At 40.8% G+C, this 18560-nt stretch overlaps 1 protein-coding gene across 3 annotated transcripts in view; it reads right to left on the minus strand.

The window, feature by feature from the left end:
• Positions 1-18560, minus strand: part of LPGAT1 (lysophosphatidylglycerol acyltransferase 1) — a 67012-nt gene that overhangs the window by 9914 nt on the left and 38538 nt on the right. For all 3 annotated transcript variants that reach the window (XM_055816489.1, XM_055816490.1, XM_027788640.2), the window contains 2 exons: positions 10132-10258; positions 228-334 (listed from right to left, as the gene is read on the minus strand). In XM_055816489.1, coding sequence (XP_055672464.1) covers positions 228-334; positions 10132-10258 — 234 coding nt within the window. The remainder of the gene's footprint in view (positions 1-227; positions 335-10131; positions 10259-18560) is intronic.

Below are 18560 nucleotides of genomic sequence, written 5' to 3' on the forward strand. Positions count from 1 at the left end.
GATCTGTTTTGAATGTGCCAGCTTCCAAACACTACCCCATTCTAACGTTATCCGAGTAATTTACCTTTCCTAGATAATTTTTATCATACTTTGCCACATAAAAAGCAGTACTAATTACATCTACCACATTTGTGTGAAGAATGCACACATGTTCTTCAAGCATCTTGAGATCCTTGCAAGAAAAGACATTAACAAAGCACAGTTCTCTTTGCCGGATATCATCCTACCTGTTTCATAGAAATGTGTCAAGAGATCCTCCTTTTCAATGAACCGTTGATATAACCAGTGTGTAAGAGCTTCAGGCTCTGCCGGTACATCTTTAACTGGAAAAATCCTACCAAAGAAACAAACATAAATTAAACCTAGGAAATGCATTCTGTATGCGAAGCACAAACTCCCCCCTTCTGCAACAGCCCACCTCTAAACACAGAAGGTGATTCTGGTATAAACCTAACTGCATGGTTCATTCTCACTCCAATTCATGGATAACATAGGTATTAAGGATATGAAACACCAGGTTGCCAGCCAGATGCACAGAGAAGACATTGGCATTATTAACTTCTAGCAAATGCTGTGCTGCAGCATTTGATAAAGCTACCAAGTTGCTGGAGTTTTTTTTAGATAGAATACCACCGCACTATATTACTATCCTTAAAAAAAAAAAACAACACAACCCAAACCAAGCAGCAATGAAGTTCACACACTGAAACAGAATGAAATAAAGAACTGGGAAGGTTCATCCACAGTTTTGAAGAAGCAGCTCTTCAACAGGCAGAAGCCATACAACATCACTAAATACCAATAGCTCTTCTGTATCCCAGAAAATATGTCCTCTGGGCTTTTCAAAGGATGCCAGCATCTTTGTCTGAAATTTCTAAGGCAGGTTTTATGCTGAAAACTGACCATGTAAGGAAGTGTACTCAAATACTGCTGCTATATTATAAAAACTCCACTGGAAGAATTACAGTTTTGGTACTTCCACAGTGAATACCAGATCTACTTAGAAAATCCAGGGCAGAATTCACCGAGATACATGCATACAGAAACCCCCAAAATGACCCACCGAACCCTAGTGGATTATTTTTTTTTTTTTCAAAAAAGAATTTCAAGTCTTACAGTAACTGTGAAATCTGCTCAGTAGACCCTAAGTGCCTTTTGATGTATACAAGAACTTATACATCTACTACATTTCACTGGAAGGCCAGTGCAGAAGAGATCTGTGTATCAGGCTAGACTGAAATAGTCATACTCTGAAACATAAAGACCGGTAAGTTTCTCTTTTCAGGTGAGCTCCCATTTACCCTGTCATCTACGCCATGCTTCTATTTTCATGACTGGATTTTTCATTTCATTTTCAACACAGTCTTGACTGACTCTACTGAAAAGAATCTGAAGTAACACCACAATCACGTGGGCAGTGTCTGAACGGACACAGGAATGTCAAACTGCAGAAGATGCTCGTGAAGAGTGCTTTTGCTGCTGTTACTGTTTTCAACATCTTTGCTTGCTTTGTTGCCAAGTCATTTGTACCTCTTCCTTTCCGGTTGATGCATGGGAAAATAAGCTCTAAGTGGAGAAGAAAAGCAGCAAAGCATTGCTCTAGTAAGCGAATTAAAAATAACAGTGCTTTGGTATACAGAGATAACTTCAATGTCAGGAGATGAACAATTTTATTTATCAGCTGTGGCATCAACATGAACTCAGACATCACTGTAGTCTTTGTAGCAATTCTACCTACATCTTTCTCACGCTGTGGAGTTCTCTAGTAAAACCAGTCTCAGCAACCAGAAATCAGCAACTATTATCTCACATAAAATACAGTTTGAAGAAAAGTCTTTGGCCAAAGACAGATACTATGAAATAGTTGGTGGTCCAGTAAATATCTCAAGTCCTCAGTGTGCATACCAAGAACGATGACAGGTAATAAAGAACTATTTTATCTTGAAACACAGACGTTGTACAGCGGATTAAAATTAAATCATGTAGAGGCAAGTAAAAAGCACACCCACAGAGAAAGGACCATCTTTGTTGAGCGTATAACACTATGAAAGACTTACTCTCTGTCCCCAAACACAACCGAGCTGCCAAAGCTATTTATACTCTCTTCTGCCTATCTGCTGTGAAGAGATAAAAAGACTCTGCAACCGAATATTGTGTTTCACGGTATATTTTTGAAGGACAGATGCTTGCTTACACAAGTCTGAAGATGGTTCAGAACTACCAGAACGTGTGTGTGGGCTCAGGACAGTGGTCTAGGATTACCTGGCTTCATACGCCGTTTCCATTGTAAACTGGAGATATTCTTCACCTCCACTTTCACTTCTCCGTTACCTAACGGGTAACAACTCTACAGCTCAATAACCTAGCTAAGCCTGGTATTTTTCCAGAGATGCACCTCCTGGTCTGAAAACATTATTACAAGATCTTACAAGATGCTCATTAGAAATAATTTACAAGCTGGCACTTTAATGGAGTAGCAAAGTAGTGTAAGTGATACCAATATTGTGAGAGACTAATGGAATGCAGCACGCCACTTTCTTGCTTGAATCCATCCAGGCTTTTGTATGAATCAATACAGCGCCAGAACACTTGAACTTCTGGATGTAAACTCTGTTTCTTAGAAGTTTAAAAAGCAATCACCGTTACAACTAGTTTGAATGAATATTAGTGCAGAGTGGAAAACAACTGGTTTTCCAGTAATGCTACACTGGCTGTCACAATTTAGCAATGGTAAGCGCGAGCGTATTTAGAAGCATTTACAAATATATTTTTAGATTTTCCAGAGCTATTTTTACAAGTGGAACATTCTTACTAATGACTGAGCTAAATCAGAGATGAAATGTTTAAAAAAACCCTTAAACTCTGGAAACAAGCCCTTCCTGTAGCAGAAAAGGTGAAGCTAAACTCCCCAGTATTTATACTAAACATACTGCCAGTATCATTGTTCTCTGTCCATCAGATGGTTCAGTTGGCCCCTGTGGTTTAAAAGCACACCCTCTTTAAGGAGTCTGGGTTCAGGACAGGTAACTGAGAAAGCCTACTGTTACAAAACTCTTCCAAACTGATCCAAAACAGCAGCGGAAAGCCACTGCTCTGACTGGATCTCCAACCATCAGCTGCGAGGTCTGCCAGGTCTGCTGTTAAAAGATGCAGGAAACAGTTTCTTCTTTCCAATGAGACATGGCATCAGGTGTCACTGTGGACAGCGTGAGCATAGTCTTGGCTCTACCCCACCTTTGGGTAGCCAGCATCAGGAACGCCACTACGAGCAAAGTTTGCTGATCTTGTGAAGAAAATGAAATGTTACCAGCACATAGAGCTGTCCTGACAAGGAATAAGGTCAACAGGTAATATCTGAAGCTTCTAGATTTTCTTGGGCACTTGAATCTCTCTAGCTTTTGGACAAAACTAACCTCACATTGTGCGAAAATAAGAGCACCTTTGTTCCTGGTGTGTCAAACAAGGAATCTAAGAGCACTGAATAAGATAACCTGACCAGAAAATTCAAGTGGAATGGAAATATTTCATTTCTCACCAAGGGAACAGCTACTTTGCTATCATCTTTCTTAAACCACTACACAAATGTGTATTTTGTCCCAAACCAGAATGTATTAGCATAAATGATAGTCCAGGAAAGAAGAAAGGATTTTTAAAAAAGGAGATGTAACTGCCAAAGACATACTGGCGTAACTAAGAAATCATGGAGACTACTAATTGTGGAGCTACTGATAGGCCATTCCTCAAAAGATACCAAATCATTTTCAGAAATACAGCATTTCAGAAACATTTAAACTTCTTAAATGGTCCTTATTGGAGAAACAACTTTTGATTCTGTATTAAAATACTGAAGTTCACGGGTACCACCTTGAAGTACTAATTGCCTTTCACCATCTGTCCTAACCCTGAATTAAAGTTCTTTATTACCCCCTGCTTTTTCCTAAATCATAGTATTTGTTGCTGTTTCAACGACTCTTTAAATAAACTCAGCACGATGAAGGTTGTTGGTAGTTCTCAGGCATGAGATTACTTGCATTTAAAAAGTGTATTAAAATACTGCCAAGCTAGACACCCTTCACATTTCTGCAAAACTCATACAGCAACCACGATGTTTTCCATCTTATTTATAGCTAGGAGTCTAGTTTATTTCAGTAAGTGTGTATCAGTGTAGACACAAAAAAAGAACTTCCTCAGCAGCCCAAAACTTGCTTCAACAGCAGCACAGTACAAAAACTGGTATGACAAAGAAAGGTGACATAGTACTTGTCCGCATTATGGCACAAAGACAGCTGAGTCGGCTGGAAATAGCGTGGTACTTTCACGCAGCATTAAATGCAGCTATCGTCTGCGGTGGAGGCGACTACGGCTGGCTCCGATGTCGGGGCCTCTACACCGCAAGCACTACCGCAGTGCCAAGGCAAGGAGGTATGGTCATACCCAGGCACGACCCAGCAGGAAGCTAAAGCAAGAAAACCCCAACCCCACGCCATTCTCAACTGAGGGGAAGCCACGCATCGTACAGACTTCACAGCCAGGGTCTTTGCAATTTTTATCTCTCAGGCTTGGACAACAGAGCTGCAGCACGTGGGAGATCTTACTATTAGAGAAACTTGGAGACTAGCTGAGAAACACCAAGTCAGTAGACTAAAGAAGTGACTGGTGTTAAGAAGAAAAGAAATAATCCCATAGCTCAACTCACTGTGGGGAAATGGTGGGAGCTGAGAACAGCAGACAGTATGAAGTCTTGCTACACAGACCCCAAGCCACGCAGCCCATTTCTGCTGAGTGTAACTGCAGTGATGCCGGACTTACAGCCAACGCACATCACAAAACGACCCAAGCATAAAGCTAAAGCATTCTGAGAAGAGGAAACAAACCTTCCCAAGAAACTTGTAATAAAGGGCAGGTCTCCCAGTTATGCTTTTAGTTAGAGATGACTTGCACCTTCCAGCTTTTTTTTTTTTTTTTTTAGTGCTTACTGCTTTAACAGATGGGTTGAAAATCCCCCCAAAAATGCCAGTGCCATTCGACCTGGAAGAAGTTAATTAGATATTCTCTTTCAGCATTATGTTTCAGGGAGCAAACCCAGTTTTTCAGCACTTTCCAATGAATTTTGAGACTAATCTGTCAGGGTCAAAAAAATGATTCAATAGTTAGAAGGGCAAGTTCTTACATCTTTGTGTTCTAAAGAAACTGAAACTTAGTAGTTGTCCCTTTTCCTAGGGAAGTTACTTTTGACATCCTGAAGAAAATCAGGCCACAGTTTAGCCTGATTATGAACTTCAAAAAAACATGTAATTTATACTGTAAAATGAAGTTTGAAAAAACAAGGTTTAGCTCATCATCAAAATTGAGCTTTACTGGATTAAACTGATCCTCCTCTGCCATTTCCATCAGCTAGCAAACCATATAAAAATGAAAACATAAGGCTGCTTGCTATGTCCTCTACACTCATCTGTTATTCCCGAGGTAGGATAAAAAATAATCCTGCAGTAAAATCACTATGAGAAGAGGAAAACACTAGATTCGAAAGACCACAAGGCAGACAGAGACAGGCTGTGACCAAGGCAATCAGCAGAAAGGACTGACCGGGCAACCAGAACAAAAAGCTCTGCAGTCTCCCCTGCTCCAGTTCAACTAGCACAGAAAACGTTGCTTTTTTGCCCACCACTGTCATGCATCAATTCCTTGCTCTGGGCTACTCTAAAAGGGGAAAAGCATGTTTCAATCCCGACTGTCCTTTCACACAGTAGAGATGGCATCTGGTCACAGAATCACAGAATGATTGGGGTTGGAAGGGACCTCTGGAAATCATCTAGTCCAAGCCCCTGCTAAAGCAGGTTCTCCTAGAGCAGGTTGCACAGTCTCGCATCAAGGCAGGTTTTGAATGTCTCCAGAGCAGGAGTGATTCCCAGCCGCTCTGGGCAGCCTGTCCCAGCGCTCCGTCACCCTCAGTTTTTCCTCATATTGACATGGAACTTCCTGTGCTACAGTTTGTGCCCGTTGCCCCTTGTCCTGTCACAGGGCACCACTGAAAAAAGCCTGGCACTGTCATCTTGACACTCACCCCCAAGATATTTGTAGCCATTGATAAGATCCCCTCTCAGTCTTCTCCAGGCTAAACAGGTCCAGCTCTCTCGGCCTTTCCTCACCAGCGAGATGCTCCAGCCCATTCATCACCTTCGTAGCCTTCCACTGCACCCTCTCCAGTAGCTCCCTGTCTCTCTTGAACTGGGGAGCCCGGCACTGCACACAGCATTCCACATGCTGCCTCATCAGAGCAGAGCAGAGGGCAGGATCACCTCCCTCGACCTGCTGCCCACGCTCCTCCCAAAGCACCCCAGGATCCCATTGGCCTTCTTGGCCACAGGGCACACTGCCGGCCCGCGGGCAACTTGCTGCCCACCAGAACCCCCAGGTCCTTCTCTGCAGAGCTGCCTTCTGGCAAACAGGACAAACCTCAGCCACAGATTTAATCCTTGCCTACACTGTTAAGGACAAAAGAGTACTTAATACCAAATTGTTATCAAAATCAAGAAATACTAAGGAACCACCTCAAATCTGTGACCTGCAGAACAAGTGCCAGCGTTCCCAGCTGCCAACCCCAGATACTCTAATGGCTCTGTTACAGCAATGTTTTGGTCTCTTCATGGAAGATGAACTTAAAAGTAGCAGTTCAGGTTTCCTGGTCAAGCCGTACAGCTATGCAGGTCTGCTGTATCATCCTCTGCCCAATGGATTGACCAGCTCCCAGGGAGCAACGTGGGACAGAAACTTCCCAGGACACTTCAGCACAGTAAGACACTCTGCATTCCCAAACAGACGTGCCAGGGATGAAAGGAAGGAGGTTGACAGGGCAAGGATCAGCTAACTGGTCACGAAGTACAGCTGTTTGTAGCATGCGCTGTTTAACCAGCATAAAGGGGTTTGGTGTTTTTCCATAACTGCTCCCAATGAAGATCTGACACAGAAACAGGCTCAAGACATCATTGTGTTTTCAGACAAGTGAGGACAGTACCCAGGAGGCACACATGCAAAGCTCCTGAGAGACAGTTTTCCACTGGCCATACCTGTAATTTCAAAAATGAGCTCTAAGAAATTGATGCCAGCCCACTGGGCTTCAAATATCTGGCTTCCTGATCCCCGAGAAGGTTTAATACAGCAACAGCAGAGCTGTAGTGTTTTCTTTAACTCCAGAGAGAGAGTTGTTCCCTACTCTTCCCTGTCCACCACCCCCAGTTTCCCAGGCACATGCTCCATCTTCACAGGTCCTCAGTGGTACCAATAACTCTGTTCAAACCATCCATACATGATTTAAAGTTGGCAAAACCCTGAAGGTGCCCATCACGTTACAGCATTCTGCTAAAAAAATAACTCCTAAGAAGTCTAGTCAAGGGATCTGGGAAAAAAATAATCAGTTGCTCTAATGCCCTGAAGGGAATCCAACAGGACAATTTCTGTATAAGCAACAGAACAGGATGATGCAACATGAGTGAAGTCATGTACATACGCTGTTGAGTCACTCTCTGCTAATCCTGCCATGGATAAATATATCCTTCATGTAAAACAGAACAATATTCTTAAAGCCACACAAAAATATCTAAAAATAATTTTTATTGTCAAAAACACTGAAGGTGAAAATTCACCATATTCATTCCAAACTACAGCTCTAATTCCAGATACGTTAAAAGGTCTGTCTTAGCATATCATAGCTAGATGACACACTTAAGCTGGAAAAAAGGATACAAAATCAAGATGACTTTTTTGGTATAGAATTATTTTGGCTAGTTAAAGAGAAGAGCTGCAGAAGGACCTGACAATAGTTGCAGACAAAATTAAATACCAGTAAATGCAAGGCAATGAACACTGGGGAAGGAAAAAACACCAGCAGCTATGCATACGCTGCCACGGCCTCTAAGGTTAGCTATTTATTACTCTGGTAAGCGATCCCACAATCCCTGTGGGGAATTCAGGATGTCAGTCAACTCGCAACCTAGTTGTAGCATAACCAGAAAAGACACAGACAGAAGTAACAAGATAATCAGGGAAAGGCTTTTGCGTAAGGAGACACCAAATAGATGAAAGCTTGTTGGGCTGGGAGCTAAGGCAGGATATGAGAAAGCTCGTAAAATCACAGGCCAGGGAGAGCGCCACTGAGGAATGATTCATCCACTTCTGGCACAACGTAGGAAACAGGCTGCACCCACTTAGGGCATCAGGTGGGGAATTTAAGACAAGCAAAAAGGAACTGGTCCTGGCTGCCACTCTCAAGAACAGTTACACGTTGTGTCATGGGCAACTGTAGGGTTTAAGTATAAGCAGGTTAAAAATGGTATTAGACAAGTTCATGAAGGCCAGGTCCATCAGCACCTACCAAAAGAACGATCCAGATGCAACACCTGCTCAGAACACATCGCAGCCACCGCATGTTTACGTGTGGAGGGACGGTGCACGGGCTGCCTTCCTGCACCTTTGCTGCTACTGCCCGCTGTCACAGCCACAGTACTTTGTTAAATACATCTTTAAGAATTGCTAACCTGCATCCAACCAAAGCATTTACAGTCTAGAGGACTCATGCCTAAACTCGACATGCCGATTTAAGAATTACCAGGACTGGAAAGTTAGCCAAAGTTCCACTTAAGACCCTCTGTTTGCACTTCAGAGGTTATTACATCCAGCACTCCGCCTTCGGAGACATGCCACTGCGCTAGTTTCCATTTGGGGCATACTTCAAATGTTTTTAAAGGTCAGTCGTAACAACTAGAGGTTATTAAAAATAAAATAAATCTTAAGAAAGAAAAATAAAATTGAGAGGCTTGTCCTTGTCCAAACCAGTGATTTAGACCCTCTGGAAGAAAACAAACCTACACCCAACAATAAACAATTTCTAGTATTTTTTCTTAGAATTTTAGTACTAGAAGACTGTAATATTCAAGTTCAATACAAGGAAGGTTACATCATCTTTATGCTTGTGCTCAAAAATAGGTTTTGAATATACACATTTAGAAGCAGGAAGTTAATTCAACTTAAGATAACCTTCTCTCTTTTTCAAAGTATTTTTAGAAATACTCTTCAGTAAAATTCTAAATACCTTCAACTTGCAATTATCCCAGATATCTGAGAGAGTACACTAAGGTGACCTGAATAAAGCACAACAGATATTATGGTATCTTACGTAAATTAGGGTGTAAGTATGTTCACCTTCAGAAAAACTTGAAGGCAGATTTCTATAAAAAGCACGGACAGATTTTAAACATGGCCGTGGAAAGGAACTCCAGTGAGCAGCCTGGAGTCTGCACCACACAACACTGACACAGCAGCAATGCTGGAGAAGGTCATTCCCAGTTAAGCCAGATCCCCCCAGGGGATCCACACGTGGATATCTGAAAGCTTACTGTAAGAGTCTAAAAGCTCCCCAAAATCAGCAAAAGGGAATTAAGACAAAAATAATGCAATTTTGAGATAAAATGTGATCAACTTATTTGGTATAGAAAAAGTGTTAAAATATTTCTGGAAATTTCAGACATGCAATTAACTGCAAACCAAAAGCAAAATGCAGCTTCTCTCTCCATTAGATTAGGTCTTGAGACAAAGAACTGCTGAGGAGGAAAGTTTTAATAGTAACCCATCCTAGGTGTCGATGAGAGTCAATTTCCAGAGTGTTGCTCTGCTCAACTATTAAGAGTATGCTTCGAGTCAAAAAGCTGACATTTCTTTGTCAGAAAGTTAAATACAATATATAACTATCTCTCAGGAAACCTGTTTATTTAATAACACAGTGATTTTTAATTTGCTGTCATTATTAAAAAAAAACAACAATCAAGATCGGTTTGCCAGCACCTTAGCATTACAGTGGAAAGGAGGACCTAGCCATCGAACATATACCTCACTACTATATTCAGCCACAGGGCACTAGCCAAAAACTTAAATGTGCTAAGATACGGCATGGTCTCTGAACTTTTGAAAAGACAGCTGTGTTTTGTTTAGATAATGAGTTGCCCACCTGTGAGAGACACACATAAAGACGACATTGCTACAGATTTTCCATATCCTAAAACTTGATGTTACTAATTTGTAAGTACTTGGGGTTTTAGTATTTTAGTTCAATCTAAGAGTAGAAGGTTTATTTCCTACCTGTAATGTACATGTGTCACTGTTGGTTGTCGGTAGCCAAGAATCCAAGTTTGGATGTCTATAGGTTCACCTTTGGGATACGCAATGGTTGTATCAATCACCCACTGGAGGCCTTTCGATTTGCTCTCTAGAAACAAAAAGAAACATGGTATTAAAAGTAATCAGAACATCCAAGTCTTTTATTTGAGACTTACTCCATTTTTATATTACTTCATGAGGTATGAGGCACAAATAAAATTAGACAGCCAAAAATAAAATCCAGATTTCATTACAGAGCACAAAAATATTGTTACAAACTTCTGCTAGACCAGGATTTTATTTTCACAGTTATTTCTGTTGTTCTTACGTATTGTAGTACACAGAACAGAACAAGTTCACTCACTGGGTGTGAATACAGTCACAAAACATGTTGGCCCAAAAGTTAGGTGCTTCCCCTCCTCTACCAAAAGGAAGTTAAAAAATAAAAATCCAACTTTCTTGGTCTGGACTTTAAGCACATTTACAACTGGGCCTTTGTAAGAGCTTGCAGTTGCAGCTCACTGATGAAACAACAGACATGCAGATCCCTCAAAGGTTCTTAAAAATCTGAGTTATGGGATAAAGAGTAAACACAACACTTTGTGCATTAAAGACAAGAAAGCAACAAATAGAAGATCGTCAGTTTTCACAACAGAGAGGAGATTTTATCCACAAGGTTCCAATAAGATGGATACCAGTGCAAGTTCAAATGCTGCTCAGCACATTTAGAAACCGGGAAAAAAAGGATCAAAGGAGGTGAAAATATTTGCTGTGGAGATGATTCAGGAGAGTCAAACTTAAACCCAAACATAGGTTACTACCAGCAATGGTCAAGGTCAGACACAGCCAAGCCATGATCTCCCTCTAGTATGTCTTCAATTCACAGGTTTGCAGAGGGAGAGCAGCAGACCTGGAAAGCAACCAGGAAGCAGGGGCACGCTGCCAAGATGGCACTTTGAGTTTATCTTGTCAACTTTATTCTGTGGGAACTGGAGCTGCCTTGTACCTGAGGTCACGTTATGTTTGGACTAGTATAGTAAGATGCTTACTTAATGTTTAATATCCTAGTATAGTGATATGCTTACATCATACCCAGCAGTATCTTAAAGCACTTAAAGGGTAGACTATTAAAAACAGCCACCTGTTGGCAGAAGCACGTAAGAGGTGTTAAGTTTTAGTACAAAGTACAAGACTCTCTGAGCCTGCAGCTGATATAGCTATGAAAGACGTACGACAGAGGTTGACAGAAACGCTGTCAGCATAAAGAAGGTGCACGGGGACAGACTGTCTTTCTCAACACGAGAACAGGCATATTCAAAATGAAGCCGAGAGGAAAAGTTTTCAGAGTAAACTGAGAGAAATAATTATTTGTACAGAGGGGAATAGAACTGTGGGGAACCCCTTGCCAAAGGATGTCAAGGATGCCGAGTTGGGTTCAAGAGGAAACTGGACAAGTACACGGAAGAAATCCGTTGGAGGGTTAACTAAATGGGCAGCAGCCCCCATCTGGCTTGGGAAACCTACCACACTGGAAACAAGTCCGAAACTAGGAGAGCACGTGGGAGAAGTATGATGCCTGTTTGCTGTGTTCACACTCTTCCTCTAATACCCACTTGGAGCCATGGACAAGATGTTGGGCTAGACAGATGTTTGCTCTTGCCCAGAATCGCCACTCAAATTTTACAGAAGAGCTACCACACACGCGAAGAAATCTGCAACACACAGTCTGAGGCGCACTCTAAACCCCACTTATTAATTAGCACAAACCAGCACATACATGCAAGGACTGACTAGCAAGTTTCTACCTCCATTTCATTTCATTTGTGTTTAATTTAATTACGTGTGAGAAGACAATTACAGCAACACTATCACATAGATCTATCAATTATTTTAACAGGCAGCTAGTGTTTTCAGTAGTGGTGTCTACTCAACAGCGGAGTTGTACTGCTTTGTTACAAATGTACGCACACTACCTGAATAAGGCTAGACAGTATTTCCTAATATTTAGGTAATGAGTTATTAGTAGCATGCAATATGCTATTCCAAAATTTGACCAAGAGCAAGCTTGAAGAGTTAAGCTGAAGCATCCAGTGTCACCTTCTGGAGATGCAGTATTTTAAAACCCTGACAAGACACATAAAATAAGCACACGAGGTCCCATTAGAGGCTCCAGTCTTGCCAGCATCATGACAGAGTGCTTGTCAAGTCTCTTAAGAAAAGCACTAACTACAGAGTCCTTCATTTTAAAAGTAGCAATGTATTAGAGAAAAGCCAATAACAAATTAATAGTAAATCCACAGAAGTATTCATTTAGAAATGGATTTCTGAACAAAGCCATTCAATTTATTATTTTCCCAGATGTAAAGTAAGAATGGATAAAGTAAATTGTCCGAGTAAGCAACAGAGATCATTTTAATTGCAATTAAAAAGTGCCAGATGAATATGGGCACATTATCTTATTATTTACAGTAAAATCTTTTAAAATCATTTATTAAATATTTAGCTAGTATTTCAAACTGTTCTTTCAGTGGTTAATGGTTCAAACTTCATTACGGGAAGACTCCTGCAGTCCTCTTCTGTGCTGATGTCCTACATTCTGCTTTTGTGGAGCACAGCTGCTGCATGGATTCCTCAGACCAGCTCCAAACTCACCTTGAGCCCCGCCAGGACAGGGTGGGAAGAAAAACTTGCCTCTGACAGCCACCAGAAACCCCAGATTAGGGGAAGAAAGGAAAAAAAAAAACCCACACAACAATTTTTCTGAAGGTGACAACAGCCTCCATAGACCCTCCTTTAGAGCAAGCAGGTCTTAGCACAGCTCCCTCCATGTACAATTACCAAGACATGCTATCAAATCAGCCACAGGCATATTTCTGCATGCTCTGGTTTAAAATAAGCCTTACATAATCATCCAAGATCTCACACTGCCAAAAACCTCTGAGTCACCAAGGATTTCAGAAAATCAATTGTGAAATAAATCTTATAGTGCTTTCGGGGGGGTTATACCATGTTGCACCCTGCTCATGAGCATATTTATGTTAAAGACATGAAGCTCTAACAGATCCTGAAACTGAAAAAATACCAGACAACACAAACACAACACAAAGGGTAGGACCTCAGTCTCTCTGAGGACACTGCTTTCAGGCCTAAGCAGACCTTTGAACAAGAATAAACTCTATTTTTTAAATACACACTAACAGAAACTCGGAACAGAAAGATTGCTGCGTTAGTTATAACGGGGTGTGAATCAGGTCTGGCACATGTAGCTGAAAAAAAGGCAGTTGCATATACCTGTTCAAGAACTCCTCTTGCCATGCTTGGCTTGGCCAATGCAGCCATGGGTGCTTCTGCTTGCCAAACCCTTTTTCTACCGACTTTCTACCTACCATTAGAAGACACCCCCATCCTTCATTCCTAGTACCTGCTGAAAGATTGAGCAGCCTGCCTGCTGGAGACTGCAGCAGAAGAAACTGTTCAGAGGCCAGATCTAAGCAGATCTCTTCGAGCACTAGGTTTTTTTTCTGTGGTATCAGTCTGCTTGCCACTTTCAGCGCAGGTGGAGGATTTTGATTCCGCAAATTGCCTCAGAATGTGAGCAGCCTGATTCTTTTTGAAATAGTACATAAATGTTCAAAACAGGCCTGCAGGCATCTGTCTACACAGCTGCATCCAAACTACGTAGTAACAATGTACCCTGGTATGCATGGTACATACTTGTGTTGTGAGTGTTAAGAGAAGACTGAACAGTCACAGCTAACAGTAGCTTTCTGGCCTCGACAAAAAAATCAAAATAGAATTTAAACAGTTTCTTAACTTCTTGGTTGGTTGGAGATTTTTGTGTTTGGTTTGTTGTTGTTTGTTTTTTAAGTCACCAGCAGAGACAAATTTTTGTAACTATTCTCCTTGTTTTTGTTCTAGCTGTGGATTTGGTGATAGTTGCTTCTTATTTAGTTATGAAGCGACTTACATCAGTGTCTTCAAGGCATTCAGTGCTTTGTCACCCTCTACTCTCCTCTCACAGCATATACCTGACTGTCTACAATTACAAATTTCATGCGGTTCAGAGCTTCTCTTCATCCCCTCTCTCTTCTTCCCTGGGTTTACCCTCAACCAGTGCTAAAATCCAGATTTGACTATGCGCAGAACTCTTCAAACCCGCCAGCACACTGTCAGTGTTTACCACTGAGAAAAAGAGCAAGTTGCAAAGACAGGTTTCAGCAGGAAACCTCACCCCCAGCCGAGCTCTGGATGGTGCGATACTGCCAGATTGGATCTGGAGTGGGAAAGAATGCACCAGCCAGGCCTGACCCTGAGGACCGCAGCTTCCACTTGAAAAAGAAAATACTTACTAGCATTCACTAGTATTCAGGTGTGGTTTCCTGAACACTTACATCACCCTGAATGCAGCCAGAAGAGGCTGTTGCCTCCCCCTGCACAGTAATGCATTCTCGTAACTTGCCCCTTGTTCTCTACTTATCCTCATGTGATCAACTGGACCATTGACCCTAAAATTAACTTTTTTTCTCAAAGATTAGCTCTCAGATGTAACATTTTATCATTCCCAGATTTCTCTGTAAGAAGTCACCTGGAACAAAACAAGAAGCCCCTTTTCCAGGATTATAAAAAAAAAAAAAAAAGGCCTTCCCACGTTATTCCAGTCACATTCCTCACATAACAGTGAATCAAAAAGTTTGATTTAAAAAAAATATCAATTATGAAGTCCAGTGTCCAGCTCTGCAGAAAAGAAAATTGAATTTTTCTGACAAAAAGCATCAGAACTGAATGTACCATGCTGCATTTGAAAGCAGTAAGATAAGATTTCAATACAGCTTTAAGCAAACTCATAAAAACCTCTGATCAGATGCCACATGGTAAAATAAAGCAGAATTAAAAAAAACATACTAGAGCAAGCCTGATCAAAAATAAGCTCTGGAAGGTTTATCTTCGGTGAACAATTGCTCCAAACTCCTGTGAATTGGCAGCTGTTTGGCATTTAGAACATTTTACTAGTTCTAAAACTCGCAAGATCAATTCTTACTAAGTGAAGGAACATTGTACTTGCAACTATGCCAGAGACTAAGTGTCCTGTTAAAAAAATTAACAAACCCGAACCCATAAAATACCCCCGCAGGCACGCACCACCCCCTCTCTTACAGGGTGAAGGTGATGATGGCTATGCATCAAGCATTTCTGTGCTGCCTGTATTTCTGTTCTGCACTAAAAACTTCTCCTCAAATGCAGGTGCTGGCTGCAGCCCTCTGTTTGGGCAGCACCGTACATGGGCCCAGAGGGATGCTTTCATCAGACACCAGAATTAACTTACACCACCTTTTCAGGCACAGACACCACTTTACTACATTGTGTGTACTTTCTAGCCTCAAAGGCACTCAAGCCATCAAAAGATAGTACTATCTTTCCTATGTGTTTTTCCATCCTATTTATTTAGAAATAAAATTGTAAGATTTCCTTAAATTAAACAAGTGTTTCAAAAGGCAGCAAAAGCAACAACTGTTTTAGTCATTTAACTTGGTATTTACCAGCAATAAGTTAAAGTTCACCCTGATGAAGGCTAGTACTTGGGACTTGAAATATGAAAGAAGGCTTGGAAAACTGTTAGGAGGGAGGAGGAAATTAAGACAATAGAGGCTGTTTGCCTTGGAAAAGCAACTGATACAGAACTGATCAGTTTAAGTACAAGAATAATTAAATATTATTGATCGTCTAGCTCAGGAACATTTGTTCTTCCTGTCACTTTACAGAGAAAGAATCAGGTAAGACAATGTGGAAAATTTATAACTAGTACAAAAATAAACTGAAAAGGGGATTGGTTACTAAGAACAGTAATATCGTAAATCAAGGCTAACGAAATTCTGGGGAGGCCAATGAACCCTTGCACTTCACAACATAAACCCACCTCTTATGAAATGGACAACAGAAATCAGATTAGAGACCTTAGAGAAGGACAGATGATGTAGCATTTATCTGTTGCACAATTCTTGAACTATTGAAGGCCAAAACTTCAGTGACATTTGATGGACAGAAGCAAGCTGGGCTGGGGAGCTGACATGACGAAAGCACTGTACGCAACTGGGTTAGTACCAAATTAGGGTGCAGAGTAATGGTATATTACAAATTAGTCATCTTTCCTTCTTTCACCCAGTAGTATACACCGTTCCAGCTCAGGAAGTAGAACGCTATAAAATCTACAATGGTATAAAAGCTACAAGCATCATTTAAAATTAATTAAGTACTAATAAAGTGACAGCACTCAAGAACACTGCAACTGTTTATCATGACTCATTGTAACACAGCTACCCAGGAAACTCAACAGGAAAGGGACACAGTTTTTGATGAGGAGGATTTAACTGTTAATCTACAAAGCAATTTAAAACTGGGTGGGGGAGGGAGGTGAACTCCCATCATTATCAATAAAGCTCGATGATTAACAAAAAGATTGAGAGAATGATACATAATGGAGAAGAAAGATTATTATAGTAGGCTGAATAATTTGGTAACCCAGGACACCAGGAACGTTGCTAAATAAGATAGTATAAAGTACAAGAAGCAGTGCAGAGGAGAAACATTTTCAGCCAACCATGACGTTCACGTGTGATGCTACTGACAAAAACGCCATTTCTCAAGCAAAAGGAGTACAGTAATGATGCGCAAAAGTTTATACGCAATCTCTAGGCAAGACACCAGGGAAACCTTTGCTGTATACACCACATCTAGTTCTAGCACCCACCGCTCAAATGGCCACCTCGAAGAGGACACAGACATGTTTGATTTCAGGTTGAGCCAGGGTTTTTCATGTGGTTTTAAAAAACTGGGACAGATAGAACAGGTAAAAAGCACAGGTGATCACTAACTTTTTAGGCTTCTAATTTTATATTATAACCTTATCAGTTTATACAATTATACTTCATTCAACTGAACATTCTTCAAAAATTTTCTGAAGTGGCAGTGGCAAGAGTACAGTAAAAGCATTTGGGAAGCAGAAGGTTAAAGGAAGAATCTTCTATACGAGATACTGATCAAGAATTACCTTTCATACATCTCTGAATGGGAAATTTTACCATGCTAGAAACATTTTTGTAAGCTTAAAAGAAGAGAGGACTTAAACACTCTCAGCTTCATTATGTATCGATATTACTCTTTCCTAGCATATAAAATTTACTTTTACTTCCCTTCTTCATCCCTTTTATTATGTTTTCATGTCCATTACTCTCAAAGAATGATAGCTGAACCCACACATTTCTTTCCTATTTTTGCCCATTTATCTTTCCTTCTGTTTTTTTGAGTAGAGCGGACAGATGGGGCTCCACTGTATTTGTGAGACAATTCCGTTATTTTAGCACCCAGTTAGGTCAACCACTATCAAATGCTCACTTGTCCAGAGTCTGAATCACGCTGCTCAAAAAAAAGAGTCAGGTTTGATGTTCAGCTAAGGTGATAGCAATCTAGGAGTATGAAAACATAAAATTGGTATTTGACAAGTGCTTTTGGTCCCTTTACAGAACTAGGGGGACTGTAATTCATCTGGGTAACTTCTTGCTTTTCATACATTTTTGCCTTTGAGATAGGAAGAAATAGAAAAGGAACAGGCCAAATTTTTCCCCTTAAAAAACAACAAGGACTGGGGTATACTGTTTCTCTCTTCTAAACCTAAAATTTTCTAAGACAGAAAGGGCTTTCTTCAGCTTTTCACTTCTGAATGTAGCCTGGAATATTCTGATGCGTTCCATGGCTTGATTTTCAGTTCATTTAAAATCTTCCCTCCACCCCTGCAAGAACATCATCTCCATTAATTTCTTACGCTGACAAGATTAACTTCAAAGCGAAACATCTGGAAGCGATTTCTGTATAAAGGTTCCTGCTAACCTTGAAATTTGACCTTCAGACAGAAAAAAACTGAAGTCATCTGCATATGTGGCTTCATCAGCATGGACCTTTGTTCCAAACCGCTAAACAACTACAATAACTTGGCTATGGAAATACCAGCACCACCCATCAACAAGACACCACCACAAACCCCCAGTCATTGTTTCTATATTAAGTAACAGAAACCTACAACTAGGTTAAGATCTAAACCCGCTCTTGAACGTGCCAGGAAGTTAATTTTAAAATCAAGAGAGTAAAAGCATCAAGTCCAATAACTACAGGCATTATTTATATCCCAGCTATACCCTCCCTCTACAGCCCAGGTGTTCCAGAACAGTAATGCTACAGGAATATTCTTATTCCCTCATAACTCTAACATAAGGCAGCAAAAACAATCCTTCAAATCTAGCCACCAGCAACAGTTAACTCCAGCAACAAAGGGGACAGTTCTCATAAAAATCTGCAGAGAACAGAACAACTCAAACTCAATAGCAAATAGTTCAGGAAGAGGAATGAAGTATACAATACTG

Source organism: Falco peregrinus, chromosome 11, assembly GCF_023634155.1.
Source record: "Falco peregrinus isolate bFalPer1 chromosome 11, bFalPer1.pri, whole genome shotgun sequence".
In the NCBI taxonomy this organism is placed as follows: domain Eukaryota; kingdom Metazoa; phylum Chordata; class Aves; order Falconiformes; family Falconidae; genus Falco; species Falco peregrinus.